Genomic DNA, 16,045 nt, shown 5'->3' on the forward strand with positions numbered 1-16,045 from the left:
CAGCTCTGACCCCCCGTGCCCTTAGCCCCTCCCCCCCCGTGCTCCCATCCCAGGACCCTCAGCTCTTGGATGGAGTCCCCCGCCCCCTATCCCCGGGCGGGGATCCAATTTCCACGTCTCCATGGAAACGGTACACAGGCAGCACCTCCTCTTCCGCGTCCCTGCCCCGCCCCCATGACGTCTGTGAAGGCGTTGGCAGCGATTGGGTGAGAGGAGGGCGGGGGTGGTGCCTGGTCCTGCCCCGCCCCCAGCCCCAGCCGGCTGAGCCGCGGCTGCTGCTGCCCGGCCGCTGTATCCGTGCCCCGGCGGCGGCCATGGGGGCGGCGTGGCCGGGCCGCTGCGGGCGGGACCCGTGCGGGGCGCTCTGCCTGCTGCTCACCTACCTGAGCGTGGGCTACGCCGACTACGTCATCCTCACCCACATCCTGCTGCAGCCGGGCTTCCGGGGCAGGTAGCCGGGCCCGGGCCGGAGTCTGGCGCGGGGGCGGGGCAGGCAGCGCGGGGGGCGGAGCCGAGTAGTTGGGGGCGGGATCAGAGTGGGGGCGGGGCGAATGTTGGGGTGGGGCAGGATGGCAGTAGGGGTTTGAGATGCCCCTCTGAAACGTACCCCCCTTCCTATGGTTCTGGGGTGGGTCAGTCCCGTGAAGCCCTGCTCTGGGGTGCTGGGTCGACCCCCTGCCAGGGGTCACTAGGCCCCCTCCCAGATATGGGGGGGCTCCCCGGGTCCCCTGCAACGGGCCGCACTGCTCCCAGAGAAGGTGAGGGACAGAGGCGCTGCCAGAGCCAATCCCAGTTCTGTGGGCTGGTGTCTAATGGACGAGGCGCATCCCTGGGTCACAGACAGGGACTGAGGCTGAGAGATGGAAGCGACTCCCCCAAGGTCACGTGCAACGTCTGGCAGAGCCAGAGCTTGAATCCAGCTCCCCTGAGCCCCAGCACCAGCCCCCGTCCCTGGATCAGCATCGTTCTGCATTCGTTTGTCTGGCTAGTGCCATCCCTGCCACGCGTGTTCTCCCTCCATTGCCCCTGCAGGGGCCAGAACCACTACAGGCCAGGAGCCCCAGCCTGGCTGCCAGCTCCCTTCCTTCCCTCTTCAGACCCCTGGGGCTGACCCCGGCTCCCACAAACTGGGTCGGCAACATGCAGCTGTCACTTCGGTGCCACTGCAGGGTGCAGGAGCTTCCCCAGCCCTGACTCAGCTGTGTCTCAGGTGTTGCTGGCCTCCAAGGATTTAGGCATGTCACAGAAGAGCTTGCAGCCACCTTTGACTTTCCAGCAGCAGGGCCTGGCGTTAGAGCTCTAGTGCAGGCCGGGGGGGTGTCTCTCACGCAGGCCTTGTGGGCTAGATGGGCAGCGAGGGATTCACCAGACAACAGGGAAGGAATCTCTAGCTGCTCAGAACATGGTTCCCCTTCTAGTGTTAGTTCCCCCTGCCTGGTAACTTGGCCTGGGGCGTGTGGTGCCGATTACAGCTCCAGGGCTGGGCTTAGTGCACATGTAATGTGATCCCCCGCTGCTGTCGGGGTGACCCGGCTGGAAGAGTTCCCTAGCGACTGGAATGGACAGGCCTGGGAGGTACCAGCTGACCGTTTCTGCTGAGTTGTCTCCAGTTCTCAGAGAGCTGAGAGGAGGCTTTGCCTGTGCCAGCCCCCACCCCCCCGCTGATTGCACAGACTGATAAATCTGCCATTTTGCTTCCTCCATCTCTGCCAGTCCCCACCCACCCGGGGTTTACACCCTTACGTAGACCCTTCTCATGCCTCCAGCCCCTTCGCTGCCGTTCCCCAGATTCCTCTCTGCACGTAGCTCTTCTGCCCTGCCCTCGGGTGCAGGTTTGGGAGCGCTTTCTGGGTAACCTCGATTCGTTTCTGGGTATATTTAGCATTTTTAACTTACTGACCCGGCAGCCAGAATAAAGGCCTCGCACACTGGCTTTGTGTGACCGCAGAAGCCGATGTTCGTAACGGAGTCTAAAATAGCCCTGCAGCCCCTGGGGAACCTGCACCTGGGCTCGGTGTCTGATAGGTTTGGTTCTCCTTGTTCCCTTTACGCCAGCCTCTGGTGTCCCTTCCATGCCGTGATGTTTAACCTCATTGTCCTTCTGTTGCTGGCCTGTCACACACGAGCTGTCTTTGCTGATCCAGGTAAGCACCCACCCTCAGCTGGTCCTCTGCCCATGCTGGGGAGGCATTGGTGGCCTAGTGGCTCAGACAGAGAGCCCGGGAAGTGAGAACTGAGGTCTCCCCGTTCCTGACGCTGACTTGCCACATGATCCCTGCCCCAGGCTGCGCCTCTCTCCAGAGGGTGGGAATGGAAATGATCCTGCCCCTGTTTGTAAAGGGTTCTGGGCTCTCTGGTTGAAACGCTTGATGAGACGGTCCTGCCCCTTTCTGTCTTCTCTCACTAGACCCGCATGTGTCCTTTGAGTCTAGCCAGGCTGGGCTGGTTTAGCGGTGGCAGAGATGCATGATAATGACAGGCGGCCCCCGGCCCCCACTTGCATGCCTGTGTCAGTAGTGGGTAGGGGATGGTGCAGTTGGGATTATGTTCACTTACCTGTGTACACCCAAGAGTCACTCTGGGGATGTCAGAGGGCTGCTTGATTCACTCGCTCTCTGAGACCCCTATAGGAGCCAAGCAGCAGGTGGAAAGAACCAAGGTCCAGCAGAGGAGGGGACTAGGGGTCAGGACTCCTGGGTTCTGTCCCTGGCCATAGGAGGGGAGGAGGGTGTCATGGATGGCTTGATGCCCTAGTCTTTACATTGCCTTTCTTGGGAGCGTTCCTGTTATTTGCTAGGGCCTGGGTTTAGCTTTATTCAAGGATGAGTCGTGTGGCCCTTGACTCCAAACCTGGGCCTCTGGGCTACAGCCCCCCTGTTTCTTACAGTGGCTTCCCAGCGAGTCCCGCTGAGTTCAGACTCTTGTTAGTGCCTTTAGCACTTCAGGGGTGATGCAACCAGCAAGTGCCTTCAGTGACGCAGGACAGCCTTGGCACAGCAAGCAGCAGGTATCATCACCTGGAGTACAGGACTGAAGTGTGCAGGTTCCAATGGGAAAGCCAAGCTTCAGTCAAAGTCCATCTCAGCAGTCGTCTGCTCCTTTCCTGGAGCCTCTGGGTTTCCATCTCCGTGTCTTGGTTGCTCTCTGGCCCTGTGTGTCTGTATCCCTGTGCATGAGCCCGGTCTCTTGGCATCTCCTGTGTCTGTCCCCATCGCAGCCCCGGTGTGCTCACAGGCAGGGCCGGCTTTAGGCTGATTCCCCCGAATCGGGCCCTGCGCCTAAGAGGGACCCGCGCCTTACTCACCCGGCGGCGGTCCGCTCTAGGTCTTCGGCGGCAGGGGGTCCTTCAGGAAGACGTGGAGTGGACCCCCGCCGCTGAAGACCCGGACCTTCGCCAGGTATTCGAATCGGGCCCCACAGATCCTAAAGCCAGCCCTGCTCACAGGTTCCACTGCCTCGGATCCCGGGTGGTAACCGTTACTGGCCGGTCCCCAAGGCGCCCGTTTTCTCTGCAAGGCCCTCCCTGTGCATGTGGGCGCATCCCTACCAACCCAGACCAGCCCCTTGCCTGTGTGACATCCAGCCAGCCTCTCTTATTCCTCTGTCCCGGGGGAGAAATTAACCCCTTCAGCCCCAGTGGGGAGCAATACAAAATAAGTGGGGAAACTGAGTCATGCAGCTTGTTCATAAACGTACAACAAACATTCCCCCATTTTGCACCTCTGCTTTAGTTCTTTGGAGTGGGAGCCTGGCAGACTCCAGGTTTCTGCTGCTGGCTCCCTGTGACCTGACACAGGTCCTGCCCTCTGTGCGGGCTGGGAGGCTGGGCTGGCGTGACGGTTGCGGGAGATTTGCTACTTTTGCAGTGACCCCAGGCCTCTTGTCACAGGTGGAATCATGTGAACTTGTTAGTGCCATCTGGTAGTGAGTGGCATCTTGCACGGCTTTGGGGTGGTCTGGGGTAGCGTGGTGTGTCCCTGGCATGCGAGTCTGGAGCTAGACTCCCCGACTCAGCCCCATCTTTGACAGGGAACCCTGGAGCCAGGCGTCTGACGTGGCGAGGTGACGCGTAGCCATCCCTGGGGAGGGGGAACTGGAATTCACCCACCTGCTGCTTGGCGTCCCGCTCCCTACAAAGGCTCTGGAAATGGGGAGTGAACAGAGTGTCTTAGAGACCCTACGCGCCTCGCCTGGCATCAGCCAGCTCTGGGCACGTGCAGTAAGGGAAGAGCTGCGGCCGCTCCCTCTCACATCCCTACATACAATTCAACGCTTGTGACAAGGCTGCTCCCCCTTGTTCCCATCTCTCCAGCTTCCCCCCCAGCCCTCGCAGCCCAGGCAATCGCTGAGCTGGCTCCAGGGCGACCCGAGGACTCAAGAGCCATGCATGCAGGGTGCGACGTGGTGCCATGGCGCATCTGTGCCCTGCTCGCCGCTGGAGCCTCCTCATTGTCTCCCGTTCTGGTTCCTTCCCAGGCATGGTCCCGCTGCCTGATACCGCCATCGACTTCTCTGACCTGCGCAGCAACACGCCCCACAAGAGCGAGCGGGTGAGTGGTGCACAGAGCTCAGTGCACTCGCGCAGGAGGGGGCAGGTCTAGCCACTGCCCAGGATAGTGAATCCAGCAGCTTAGAGAGCCTCAGGATTAGGTGCGTGGATCAGCATAGTAGCATTGGGATGGGATTAAAGTGGCATGGCTGCCGGTCCTCACGCAGCTGGTGTAACCTGCTGTCCAGCTGCTGCGAGGGGCTCCGGGAGAGATGCCCTCTGGGACAGGCTGCGCGGCTGGGTCAGCTCAGGGGGTTATGGGCGGAGGGTTACTGTGGGCTCTGGAGACGAGAGTGAGGGGAGATGTGCTGCAGCGGCAGTTCTGCTCTCCAATGACCCCGTCTCTCCCTGTGGCTGGAGACCGTCTGAGCTGGGGTAGCAGGAGACTCGCCCTACGTGTTCAGCTGCCTCTAAGCACCTCGGCAGCTGGTCACCCCCCCCAGGCAAGGCAAAGATGCTGAGCTGGCACGTGGCCAGGTTACAGCCTAGGAGCGACAGCATCCTGGCCTGACTGCCCAGCCCCCCAGCCCCGTGTGCTGGGCTGGCAGCCAAGTCCCCCTCCCCATGCAATGGCTGAGCCACAAGGGTTGCTCCCTGCTGGGTTAGCCAGCGCAGGAGTCAGTCCCAAACCTTCCAGCAGACCCAGCGTTCCCTTTGCAGCGGTGCCGGCTCTGGCTGGCTGTGGAGAACCCCCCAGGCTGATGCAGCTGTTCTGGGAAGTGGAGCTTCGTGTCTCGTTGGGGGAGATGGCAGGGGAGCTGTCTTGCTAATGCCGGGGCTGGGCATGCAGCGATCCCAGTGACTCTGCCAACAGCCCTTGCTGCGCATGGGCCCAAAACTCCCCAGTGGAGAGACTTGCCCGGGGAGGGCTCTGGGATGCTGGTGACGGACAGGCCTGATGGTCAGTTTCCTGCTGAGATGGGACTGGTCCCTAAGTTCCTGCCCCAGGGCTTTAGCTTGTTGCTGCCCTGGCAGTGCCTGCTTGTGCCCCTGGCACTGTAGCTGGTAGCTCCTGCCATGACCGGTGTGTCGATGCTCCTGCTCCCGCCCAGCTCCAGAACCGGTGCAGCCCCTCACTCTGCCCAGTGTCTCCCTCCCACGTTCCTCTCCAGGCTGCATGGCCCTGGTGTTGTATATCCTCTGTTACCCTGCCCAGAGGCGCCCCCTAGTGGCAAAAACCTGGAGTATTTCCAGCCTGTACAGACCTGCGTGGGGAGGGAGCCAGACTCCATCTTTTGCTTTTATATGCAAAATCCAAGGGATTATGGAAGTGCTGGGGCTCCCTCCCCTCCCCAGCTCCGCCTGTCACTGTCAGTCCCATGGCTCTTGCTGCTCCAGTGCTGGGCTTCCCAGATGCTCTGACGCCGCTCGCTGCTGGCCCGCCTGTCCTCCTGGCCCCCTGCATTACCTCTGCCAGTGCCTGCTCCGGCGGGTCTCCAGGATCCCAGGGAGGGCTGCAGCTAAGAGTTCTCTTCTCTGCTCCCCAGAGCAATGAGGACTGGACTGTGTGTAACCGCTGTGAGACGTACCGCCCGCCGCGGGCGCACCACTGCCGCATCTGCCACCGCTGCGTCCGCCGCATGGATCACCACTGCCCCTGGTGAGGCGCCTGGTAACAGCTCTGGCCCATGAGAGCTGCAGGGAAGAGAAGGGGGCACGTGTGGAGACCCTGGCTCCCCCTATGGGCCCTGCCATGGCTGTTGGGCTTGTCGCTGCGAGTCAACCTGCTGCGGCCGCGGTCTATGCAGTGCAGCCCCCTTCACCCTGCGTGTGCGCAGACACCCCCTGGGAGTGTCCTGTGTGGGCAGGGCACATGCAGTGCCCTGCATTGCTGGAGCTGCAGGACCCCCTTCCTCTCCCCTCCTTGCAGCTGCCCCTTCTGCTTCCCTGTCCCCCGGGTGAGGTGTCCCCTGTGCTGGGGCCCTCGCACATGGAAGCAGAGCTCTGGGATATCTCCAGAGTCATGCTGTTCTGGAGGGGTCTGCGAATCCCAGTTCTGTCCCCAGTGCTGTGGCACCTGCCAGAGTCCTCTCTGGCCACATCAGCTGAGCTGGGGAGGGCTGGGCGCCACCTCAAGGCTGCAGGCAGTGGCACTGGGGACGTGATGGGGGAGGCAATGCCTCAGGGTAGCACTAGGGGGTGCTGTGTTGCTGCTGGAGGAGCTTGTTCCAAATCCCTGAGTGCCCTTTGGGAGAAGGGTGTTAATCCCAGGGTCCTGGTTCAGCTCAGCGGGTGTCCCTGAACTTCCCGGCAGGTGTGGGATTCTCCATTGCCTGCCCTGAGCTGCCCTCCCCCCAGAAAGGGCTGCCTGTCCCTGGCAGGTGGAACCGACCCTCCAAAGGGGCTTCGCTTTGCTGTCCTTGGGTGCAGGTGCCGGGGAGGGGGAGGGACGGGGCACCTGGTGTCTGTTGCCAGCCATTGCTGGTGGAGTTGAGTCGCTCTGCTGATCCCAACCAGACCTGTGCTCTCTCTGTCTCTCTATAGGATCAACAACTGCGTTGGCGAGTTAAACCAGAAATACTTCATCCAGTTCCTCTTCTACACTGGTACGTGGCTGCCGAGTGGGGGGAGCCGGCCGTAGGGAGCTCTGATGCGGGCATGGTGATGCAGCAGTGGGTGGCGCTGCAGCTCACAGCACCAGCATAGAGCTGTGCCCTCCCCTGCCGTGGGTCCCTGTCTGCTGCTTTCCTGCCAGGCCCCTGCCATTCTGCTGTCCCTCACTAGGGGGAGCTCTGGTCCCACAGCCCTGCATGCAGGAAGCTGGCCAGCCAGAGTGGGTGTCTCCCTGGCGCCTCCTAGGGCCCTTCCGCAGCAATGGCCAAGGGGAGCCGGGGCGGGAGGACCCAGGAAGCCCAGCTACATGCACCAGCTACCTGCATAGCCCCTTCTCCACTACTGCCTGCCAGGCCTGCTCCCTTCTGCTCTGCTCCCTACGTGACCCCCAATCCCTGCCCCCCTCTGCTCTGCTCCCTATGTGACCCCCAACCCCTGCCCCCCTCTGCTCTGCTCCCTACGTGACCCCCAACCCCTGCCCCCCTCTGTTCCGCTCCCTGTGTGACCCCCAGCCCCATAGCCACCGCCTGTCCCCCTCTGCTCTGCTCCCTATGTGACCCCCAACCCCTGCCCCCCTCTGCTCTGCTCCCTACGTGACCCCCAATCCCTGCCCCCCTCTGCTCTGCTCCCTATGTGACCCCCCAACCCCTGCCCCCCTCTGCTCTGCTCCCTACGTGACCCCCAACCCCTGCCCCCCTCTGCTCTGCTCCCTATGTGACCCCCAACCCCTGCCCCCCTCTGTTCCGCTCCCTGTGTGACCCCCAGCCCCATAGCCACCGCCTGTCCCCCTCTGCTCTGCTCCCTACGTGACCCCCAACCCCTGCCCCCCTCTGCTCTGCTCCCTGTGTGACCCCCAACCCCTGCCCCCCTCTGTTCCGCTCCCTGTGTGACCCCCAACCCCTGCCCCCCTCTGTTCTGCTCCCTGTGTGACCCCCAGCCCCATAGCCACCGCCTGTCCCCCTCTGCTCTGCTCCCTACGTGACCCCCAACCCCTGCCCCCCTCTGCTCTGCTCCCTATGTGACCCCCAACCCCTGCCCCCCTCTGTTCCGCTCCCTGTGTGACCCCCAACCCCTGCCCCCCTCTGTTCTGCTCCCTGTGTGACCCACAGCCCCATAGCCACCGCCTGTCCCCCTCTGCTCTGCTCCCTGTGGGACCCCCCAGCCCCATAGCCACTGCCTGCCCCCTCTCTGCTCCGCTCCCTCCGTGCCAGCCCCCGCCCCCCTCTGCTCCACTCCCTGTGTGACCCCCAGCCCCATAGCCACCGCCTGTCCCCCTCTTCTCTGCTCCCTGTGGGACCCCCCAGCCCCATAGCCACTGCCTGCCCCCTCTCTGCTCTGCCCCCCTCCGTGCCAGCCCCCGCCCCCCTCTGCTCCACTCCCTGTGTGATCCCCAGCCCCATAGCTACTGCCTGCCCCCTCTCTGCTCTGCTCCCTGTGGGACCCCCCAGCCCCATAGCTACCACCTGCCCCCCTCGGCTCCACTCCCTGCTCCCCCTTGACGTCTCCATGTGTAGAAGCTGAAAGGACCCTGGGGTAGAGGGGGCCAGGACTGAGAAGGTGTGGCGGGGGGACTTGGCTGTCCCACTGAGGGGTGAGCGTGAGGGTGGGGTGGTCAGTAGTGAAGCAATTAATGGTGGGCGGCTAGGCCCTGGGCAGCCCTCACAGGGCAGGTCAGGTGAGATCAAACGGCATTAACTGGGGCTGTGACTCCAGAACTCTGCTCTGCAGCAGCTGGCACCTGCCCTTTCCCCGGGGCCGCCTCCTGGCCAGGCTCTCTGGCCTTAACCTGGGCTGGAGATTCTGAGCCCGGCCCAAGCCTGGGGCGAGGGCGCTCGTCTCTGGCCTGCGCTGACCTGTGGCTCTGTCTCAGGGCTGGCAAGTCTCTATGCCATGGGGCTGGTGTTAACCACGTGGCTGTGGCCGGTGGACAGGAGCTTCCCCGGGAAGATGGAAGGTGTGGCTGGAGGCATCTCTAACAACCATGTCCAGATGTAAGTGTGCAGGGGTCAAAGCCAGATTCCCCCCGTCCCTGGCTGCTGGGTGTAGGCAGATCCCAGCAAGGGGAGGAGAGGTCCTAGAAGTGGGACACCTGGGTTCCATTTCAGCCCTGCTCCCTGTGGGTGACACTGAGCTCCTGCCCCATAGAGCTGTGGGGGAGGGAGTGGCCCCGAGTCCCTCCATGAGGTGCTAGAGGAGCAGGGTGTTGTACCAAGCCCATAGCCAGCTGGAGGTTCCGGCTGTCACTGCTGCGTGCCAGGGCCCTCTCCTGCCCCCAGAGCCTCTTTCCCAATCCTCAGTAGCAAGGCCTGAGCCTGCCCTTGAGAGCTCCTGAGCAAGCTGAAACTGACCGCTCCCTTCTCCCCAGGGCTCACTGCATCGTCCTGCTGGTGGAGTCCATCCTCTTCGGGGTCTTCGTCACCGTCATCTTCTATGACCAGGTTAGTCTTCAAGGGACACCACACCAGGCTTCGCGCCTCGTCCCCCACAGCACCTCCTGCTGGGAGAGGCCAGGACTGGAGTAGCTGTGAGCTTCCCCGCATAGCAAGCGTCCCTGCCCTACCCCCACAGCGCCCCCTGTTGAATGAGGAGTGTAGCTGTAAATCCATGTGCCTCTCTCCCTGGGAGGGCTGGGCAGTGCGTCAGGCTCCCCTCTTGTTTCTCAGGTGGTCTCTATCATCATGGACGAGACTCCGATCGAGCAGCTGCGGAACCGGCTGCTGAAGGAGGCGCGCCGGGAGGTGGCACACACCCGGAAGCCGAAGATTGCGCTGCTGCGGGAGGTGTTTGGACGGGGTACGTGACCTGGGCAGGTGGAGAGTGGGCTGGGGCTCCTCTGTGGGGGCAGTTACTGGGGCTGCCCTGAGGGCTCGTATTTCCTGGGGAATTTAGACTAGTGTGAGCCAAGGTGTGACCATAACCTAGATCCCAGGCTGATCCCCCACCAGGACATTTGTACCTGAATGAGCGCCCCCCAGGGGTGACACCAGGGTAACTACACTTGAACAGCCTGTGTGGGCCAGGGCAGGGCCCGGGGCTGAGCCTGTCTGGGCCAGGCCACGCTGTGATGCCCCATGGCTCCCTGCCCACACTGACCTCCCCTCCCCTACTCTCTCCTCTTCTCTTCCAGGCTTCGTGATCTGCTGGTTTTTCCCATGTAACTGCAGCCCCCCATCAAGCGGGGCCCCTGCCTACAGCTACCTGCCCAACTACGATGTGTGACCTCCATGGCCCCTCTGCAGACGCTGCCTCTTCCCCCTCGGGGAGGGGACTTGTCCTGCCGGTGGCTTTGCAGAACTTGCCGCCAAACGGCTCATTTAGGCCTGCCCAGCTGCCCCCTGGTGGCAGCCTGGGGCCAGGGTGCAGCTGCAGCGCCCAGCTCTGCTGGGTCTGCCGTGCCCGGCCCTGCGACTCCTCCTGGGACATAGTGCTCCTGCGAAGCTGAGATCCTGAGCTGTGGAGGGGCACTCTCCAGCCCCCTGCGCCAGACTCCCTGCAGTGCCTGGCTGCCCAGCGGGTCCCAGCGCATGGAGAGCGATCGCTTAGGCAGGGTGGGCCCCGTGCATGACCCTTCCCCTGGATCAGTGTTAGTGCTGGGCGGCTGCCCCCCGAGGCTGCAATCTGACGCCCCCCCTCTCGCCACAACTGCATCTGGATCCTAGCCCCCTCCCTGGAGCTGGGCATCCTGCCCCCGGCTGCCAGCACCTCGCTGCCCGGGGATGGAGCCCGTTGTTCTCTGCTCCTGGCCAGGGAGGGATGGCACCACTTGTACATAGCCCTGTGTGGCATTACCAGCGCGCTTGGCTCTGGGTGCCTGCTCTGTGTGTGTGTCTGTCTGTCTGTCTGTCTGTTTACGGTAGCTGAACTCGCTTGTGTCCAGGCAAATCGGAGCTCCTGTTCTTGGCCCTGGCAGCAGCCTCTGCTGACTCGGAGCCCCCCCCCCCCCACGCCGTCCCCAGGGGGATGGCCTGCTCCATATCACGGGGGCGGGGAAGGGGGCATTGGCACCCCTCGCTGGTGGCCCCCTCCAGCCCAGCAGGCAGTGTTATTATTTATTAGGTGTATTACAATAGCGCCTAGGAGCCCCAATCCTGGACAGGATCCCTGGTGCCAGGGGCTGTACAAACACAGAACAGAAAGATGGTCTCTGCCCCAAGGAGCTCAGTCTGAGACAGGAGCTGGTGCAGACAGATGGAGGAGGCAGCAGCTAGAGCACTGGACTGGGGGAATCTTGGGTAGGTCACTTCCCCCTTTGATGCCTCATTTTCCTCATCTGTAAAATGGGCATAATGATAGCCCTTCCCATTGTAAAGCAGGTGGAGATCTGCTGATGAGAATTGCTAGACAAGAGCTAGGTGGTGTGATAAGGACTGAGGCAGGGCAGTGGGACCGGCAGTGCTCCCCACACGCCAGCAGCATAACCCAAGTGTTTTCTGCAGGCACCACCCCAAAGGGGGTTTGAAGGAGGATGAAGAGGGTGTGGATATGTATGGGAAGCTCCTCCTCCTCCCCCCAAGCAGGAGGGGCAGCCTGGGGGATGCACCAAGGGGCTTGCTTGGCGCTGGAGGCTGGCAGCACGGGCTGATGAGAGGCGGGAGTGACTCCACATCTCCATAGCGTATGGGAGACGCCAGGTGGGTGGGGACAGGCTGGGAAGGGAAGACGAAGAAGGGGGTGCCAGGGAAGGTGCCCAGCGCAGGGACGTGACTCCTCTCGAGGGAGCTGGCGTTGCCATTCCCCAGAGGACATTTGTCCTGCAGTGGCTGGGCCTGGCCCCCTCCCCTGGGGCTGCCTAGGGCAAGTGAGAGCGGGGTTCTTGGCTGCGGGATGCCATGGACCAAGTGGGGAGCCAGCCACACGCCCGGAGGAGCTATGCTGTGCGGCAGGGCCCTGGAGCCGCCTCCCTCATCCCTGGCCGGCAGAGCGGTTCCTGGCTAGCAGTGCCTAGTGCCAGGGGTGCCAGAGTCTCTGCTGGCTGCACGCTGCCCTGTGTGTCTGCCTCGGTGTCCTGTGTGCGAGGCCCCCAGCATGGCTACTGCATCCCAAGGGCCTGGTCTGGCCTCCCCTCTTCCTGGGGGTCTCTCTGGCTCTGGTGTGTGGCATACAGGGGTGCCAGGGAGTGGGTGCCTTGCTGCCCTGGCAATTGCTGGGGGCTGCTGCTGCCGCTCCCGAGTGGCGGCTCTGCCCATGGCCCTGCAGGTGATGAACCTTTTCCAGGGGCTGCCCGGCTGCCCTGCTGCCTCGGTTTCCACTCCAGGCTCCCCTGCCCAGTGGCACGGGCCAGAGCAGGGAGCTGGGACCCTGCCAAGGGAAGGAAGGTCCCTGGAAGATGTGGGCAAGCCAGCCTGGCACTCAGGTGAGGGCAGGGCCTGTGGTGAAGCCTTGCCCAGCTCCCAGCTGCTCCCCCAGGCTGGCCTGGCTTTTCCCAGAGCCCACCTCTTGGTGGGGTGCTGGTGACTCCCCTTGGGCCCTGAGTGCGGGGAGCTCTGGGCTGGGTACACTTGGGCACCATTGCTGGGGACTTAGTGTGCGGCAATCTGCCCTGGCGTAACCGGCCAGGCCCTTGCTCCCCACAGGGTGGGGGTGGGGAGCCAGGGCCCTACAGCGGGGGCGGTTGGTGGTGTAGCCTCGCTCCTGGCTGACCTGCCAGCTCCCTCAGCCCGGCGCATGTTAGCGGGACGCTGTCGGGTTCGGACAGCCCTTTGGCCTGACTCCTGCAAGCTGTGAATAAATCCTGCCTGGGAACTGCTCAAGATGGCTGTGACTCTGTCTGCCTTGTGTAGTGACTGGCAACGGGCTGCCTGTGTGCTCAGTGCTGTACATCCCTGGAACTCGGCCCTGCCCCCTGGTGCCTCACCCTGCCTGGGCTGTCCATGTGCTTGGTGCTGTATGTCCCTAAATTCAGCCCTGCCTGGGCTGTCCATGTGCTCGGTACTGCCCCCGGTACCTCGTTCTGCCTGGGCTGCCCGTGTGCTCGGTGCTGTATATCCCTGGAACTCAGCCCTGCCCCCTGGTGCCTCTTCCTGCCTGGGCTGTCTATGTGCTCAGTGCTGTACATCCCTGGAACTCAGCCCTGCCCCCTGGTGCCTTGCCCTGCCAGGGCTGCCCGTGTGCTCAGTGCTGTACGTCCCTGAACCTGGCCTCTTCATTCCCTCTGCTGGGTGTATTGATCACTCCGATATGCAAGCTGCAGTGGTCAGCCCTTGGGAGCCCTCAGGCCCCACCCAGATAACCCCCTGCCAGGCGCTGGCTGTGATGCCATGTACAGAGGCGGGAGGATGGCAGTGCATCTCCCTGTGTGCCTGGGATTCTGCCCCAGCAGCCTGTGCTCCCCGGGGCTGTGCTTCGAGGACCCTGGCCCTGTGTGTGCCTAGCTTTGGGGGGGAGAGGCTGTAATCAATGCCTCCAGCACCCCTGCTTTCCTTCTTGCACCTGGCAAAGGGTCCAGCTGGGGACCTGGCCTGTGCCTGTACTGTGGGGCCAGGGCTGGGCTGGGAACCCCCCCCTCACCCACCACATCTCCGAGGGGTGCAAGGACCTCCCCAGGGCACCTAGCGCGGGTGGCTGAGCTGGCAGCAGAAGCCTGGGGTCACTTGGGGCAGGTGAGCTGTGCCCCGGCTGGGATCCCCAGGTGGTACTGACCAGAGCTGTATCCTTCCAGGGGGAAAGCAGGCTGTTTGCTGCTGTCCATGGGAGTGTGTCCCAAAAGGGCCTGTGCCCCTATCGCAGCATTGCCCCACTCTGCTGACCCCCACAGGGGACAGGGATGGGGGCTGTGACCCCCCCCAGGTGCATGTGTGGTGGTGGTGGGCTCCCTCTAAATCCAGTGTGGCCCACAGGAGATACACCCTGCCCCCCACTGCAGCTGAGCTGCCTGTAGTGCTGGCAAAGGAGAGAGCGGAGGGGTGATGTTCGGGATGGGCTCCCTGCCAGCCCAGCAGCTCCCGTGTCAGCCCCAGGTCGGTGCAGACAGCAGGAGCCAGCGCCACGTGTGCCCAGCAATCCAGGAAACTGCCCACGCCTGCTTCCCCCTCCCCGGGGAGGGCAGTGCCTGGCCTCAGCAGGAGGAACCACTCCTGCCCGCTGCCCCCAGGCTCCCTCCAGTGTCCAGTGCTGGGTCTTGTCCTGGCCATGAATGTGAGAGCTGCCCTGTGGGCCCAATCCTGCTGGGCCAGCCCCCTGAGCTTCAGTGTGTGCCCCTTGGCACTGGGCGGGGGGAGAGGGGGCGCTAGACAAGCCCTCCTCTCCTGCAGCTTTCCCTGAGCGCCCACATGCTGGCCATAAAGAGGATGGGGGGTGGGGGCAGAGCAGCTGTGGAGGGGTCCTGGCAGGGCTTAGCCCTCTGGCCCAGGATCAGTCCTGGGAGCCAGGACCCCAGCCCTGGGCTAGTAGATCTTGTCCCATCCCCAGGGCTCTTGCTTGGCCTGCAGCCCCAGGGCCGGGCCATACACACACGAGCTGCTCTTTGCCGAGGCCCGGCACGTGCTGGGTTTGCATGCCCAACTATTGCAGGCCCTAGCCCTGGCACGGCGGCTTTGGGCTGGGGCTGCATGGTACCAGTGTGGGAGCCTGTAGGGGCACAGCCTGGCTGCACAATGGAACATCGGCCCTGCCAGAGCCTGGTGCAGGGGGAGCCTGGTGCCCGGTGGGGCAGGACGTGAGTGCCCAAGAGTGCCGGGCCTGTGTGGAGCCGGATGTCTGGGCAAGGCCAGTTCAGCCTGGGTCATGCCCCGTGGAGCCAGCACAGCTGCACTGCGGAGAAGGGGGGATTCGATTCCCAGCTGCCCTCGGGCCCGTGGGGGGAGCAGTAACAGGAGCCGCGTGGGCCTGGCAGCTGGCACAGAGTGAGCCCCTTGGGCGCGGGGGAGGGGCTGGCATCGCTCCCACTGTCATCAAAGGCTGGTGTCAAAGCGGGTCTGGCAGGGAGAGCCGTGGCGGGGAAGCTCCTGCAGCTTCCACCCCCACCGCCATGCAGCCCCCTGGGCTGGACTCCTGGCAGCAGCCAGAGCCCCTGTCTCCGTCCGACAGGGTGAGGGGCTCGATCCCATAGCGCGGCTCCCAGGGAGGGGGGCTGGGTGAGGACACAGCTGGAGGGGGCGGTTTGTCGGCCCCAGCAGAGCCCAGACCCCCTGCCCAGGGCGTTAGCTGAGCTGGAGCGGTGAGCTGAGCTCTCCAGGGGCAGTAGCTGCGTGCTGGATCCCTGGGGGAAACGGCCCGCGGAGGCCCCCTCTGCCCCCGGGCACTGGAGCCCTCCTGGCTGGGGTGGAAGGAGGCTCTGCCAGCTTGATTGGCTGCGGGAAGCTGAGGAGGAGCCAGCGGCCGACACCCAGGCCCAGGGTGGGCAGCCCATGGCCACAGCAAACCGGCTGAGCGGGGTCTGGTCTGCTCCGTCCCCCACCGGGCCTCCAGCGCTGGGCGCCTCGCTGGGACAGGAGCCCAGGGAGTGGGGTGTGTGTGTGTGTCCGTCCCCATCCCACCCGAGCTGACGCTGCCCTGGGCACTTCACTGCCCCACCACAGCCTGTCCTGGGGCGGGAGCGCTGACCTCCCAGAGGGCCAGGAGCAGCCGCAGCCTCCTCAGCTTCTCGGGGCTTAGCGCTTGCCCCTCCGGTGCTGGGCCGCTGGCAGGAGCCAATGACAGGCCAGGACAACGGGTATCATGCTGGGCCTTCTCCAGCCACATCACCCTCCTGGGCTCTGGGGACAGGCACCTGCGGCAAAGGGGCTGGCCTGACACTGGACAGCAGTGAGGATGGGGACGCGCCCAGCTACGCAGCTCCGGCCTCTCCCAGCACGGCGTGTTGTAGAGGTGGGCAGGGGCCCGGGCTGTGGGAGGTCCCAGCTCCGGTCCTGCTCCAGCGTGCTGGGCGCTATTGCTGCCGAGCGCGGCGTGACAGGGCGGAGCGTGGCTCCCGCGGGCCCAATAACCAGGCGTCACTCGAGCGAG

General features: G+C 63.9%; 1 protein-coding gene across 2 annotated transcripts; it reads left to right on the top strand.

Annotated features, from left to right (window-relative positions):
* The first annotated feature begins 219 nt into the window (after positions 1–219).
* LOC101953323 (palmitoyltransferase ZDHHC3-like) lies at positions 220–12,863 on the top strand. 2 transcript variants are annotated; one of them, XM_005293776.5, is made up of 9 exons: positions 220–451; positions 2,056–2,144; positions 4,477–4,550; positions 6,037–6,149; positions 7,034–7,095; positions 8,973–9,093; positions 9,468–9,540; positions 9,766–9,895; positions 10,230–12,863. In XM_005293776.5, exons 1-9 carry the CDS (start codon positions 315–317, stop codon positions 10,319–10,321), a joined length of 891 nt encoding a protein of 296 aa, XP_005293833.1. In that variant the 5' UTR covers positions 220–314; the 3' UTR covers positions 10,322–12,863. The 2 variants fall into 2 exon arrangements, with proteins under 2 accessions (XP_005293833.1, XP_065430703.1); XM_065574631.1 differs by lacking the exon at positions 220–451 and having other exon boundaries at positions 4,313–4,550.
* The last annotated feature ends 3,182 nt before the right edge of the window (positions 12,864–16,045 follow it).

Source organism: Chrysemys picta, chromosome 20 (genome assembly GCF_011386835.1).
Source record: "Chrysemys picta bellii isolate R12L10 chromosome 20, ASM1138683v2, whole genome shotgun sequence".
Classification (NCBI taxonomy): domain Eukaryota; kingdom Metazoa; phylum Chordata; order Testudines; family Emydidae; genus Chrysemys; species Chrysemys picta.